Source organism: Pyxicephalus adspersus, chromosome 1, assembly GCF_032062135.1.
Source record: "Pyxicephalus adspersus chromosome 1, UCB_Pads_2.0, whole genome shotgun sequence".
NCBI classification, from domain to species: domain Eukaryota; kingdom Metazoa; phylum Chordata; class Amphibia; order Anura; family Pyxicephalidae; genus Pyxicephalus; species Pyxicephalus adspersus.
Genome location: NC_092858.1, coordinates 177,558,255 through 177,559,952, shown reverse-complemented (window position 1 = coordinate 177,559,952; position 1,698 = coordinate 177,558,255). Strand labels below are relative to the sequence as shown.

General features: G+C 48.9%; 1 protein-coding gene across 1 annotated transcript in view; it reads left to right on the top strand.

The window, feature by feature from the left end:
- RECQL4 (RecQ like helicase 4) overlaps positions 1-1,484 on the top strand; it is a gene marked incomplete at its 5' end in the record, with an annotated part of 19,508 nt that extends 18,024 nt beyond the window's left edge. Inside the window, 2 exon segments of the mRNA XM_072424434.1 lie at positions 394-502; positions 1,250-1,484. Coding sequence (XP_072280535.1) covers positions 394-502; positions 1,250-1,371 — 231 coding nt within the window.
- Positions 1,485-1,698: the final 214 nt, after the last annotated feature.

The window sequence follows — 1,698 nt, the reverse complement described above, 5'->3', positions numbered from 1 at the left end:
CTCTCCTCTCTCATCGTTGCACTCCTCTCCTCTCTCATCGTTGCACTCCTCTCCTCTCTCATCGTTGCTCTCCTCTCCTCTCTCATCGTTGCTCTCCTCTCCCATCGCTGCACTCCTCTCCTCTCTATTCTCTGCACTCCTCTTCTCCGTCTGGGACAGTAAATTGATAAAATATTGGTCCGGTTCTGGTGTCTCTTATAATTGGTGAATGAATAATCTTTGTGAATGAATTTATTGGATGTTTATGTTTGGGGGTTCTACATGGGACTCGTTCAGAATTTTAGCTCTGCCTCCATTATGGCTCCCATGTTAGGTCGTCTGCACCCTGGAGTCCTATGAATGGCTTTTGGGGGGCTGATAGTCATTTATTTTCATCTGATTTCTCTTTGGCAGGTCGAGGATTGGATGGCTCAGCTGTCATGTGACATTCGTCTGTTCCTCTCTATTCACCAAGATGAACGTTTCTCTGGGCGAGCCATTGCCCGCATCTTTCATGGGATCGGTGTGTAAAATGTTTATTTCTTCTTTTATAAAATCTGATGCGCGAACCACAGGATAATGGACCCCCCCCCATACAGGGTGCAAAACTACCAACTGTCAGCTGGGGGGGTCATAGGAACTGCCAGGGGCTCTCATAGAAGCTGGGGGGTCCGGGCTTAGTGAGATTTACTTCTCATAGGAACATTAAGATTTGCATTCAGACACAAATCCATTCAGCTTCCACCACCAGGAACACAAGGAGTTCATGGCCTTAGAGGATGGGGGGCTGGAGGACATTATAGGGGGGAGGGCTGGAGGACATTGTGGGGGGGGTTATGGGGGGAGGGGCTGGAGGACATTATCACAGGGATAAGTGACGTCACCCTCCCCCCGACTTTTCATATCAATTACCTTGGTAGGGTGCCCCATTATTAGCACCCACTTTGCACCACTATGCATCCCCATCTCATCACTTTAGATTACTTCACTGTGAAAGTTTCCCGAGGGTTGGGCAGAGGCAGAAGAGAGACCTACCAAGGGCATTGGGGGGCAGAGCTGACCCTGGGGGCCTGGAGGTGTCCGACTGATGGCTCTGTCCAGGAGATTACATTGGAAGATCTTCCTAGGAGCCTCTATTCATGGAGAACAATAGGCGGACCCCTATTGGCTGCTGGTTGTCTCCTTTTTGTCCTGGAAGCCAATGATTGAAGAGAGATCCAGCAGCCAGGTTTGTGATTGTGGATTTCCTAACATGTTGTTTGTCCTGCAGGCAGCCCATGTTACCCGGCACAGATCTACGGGAGGGATCGTCGTTTCTGGAGGAAATATCTCCACCTGGATTTTAACAAAGTTATGCAGATCTGTAAGGAGGAAATCATCCGGATGCGCTGAGACCCCGCCAGGAGGAGGGGCTTCATTGTGACAAAAACTGAAACAAATCTGTATATTTGTATAGAAATTGTTATATTTTATGGTATAATTATAAAATAAAAGTTTATTAGGAATCTGCTGGAATCATCATGTGTACCTGGGCAGAAGTGACATTTACCCCATCAAGAGGGCTACGGGATCCAGTCCTGCCTTCCGATCATCTACTGACCCAATGGATGCTCCATCTTCTACTGATCCCTTCACACGGGTCTCTGCCCCTTCCACGGATCCCTTCACGCGGGTCACTGCCCCTTCCACAGATCTCACGCGGGTCACTGCTCCTTCCAC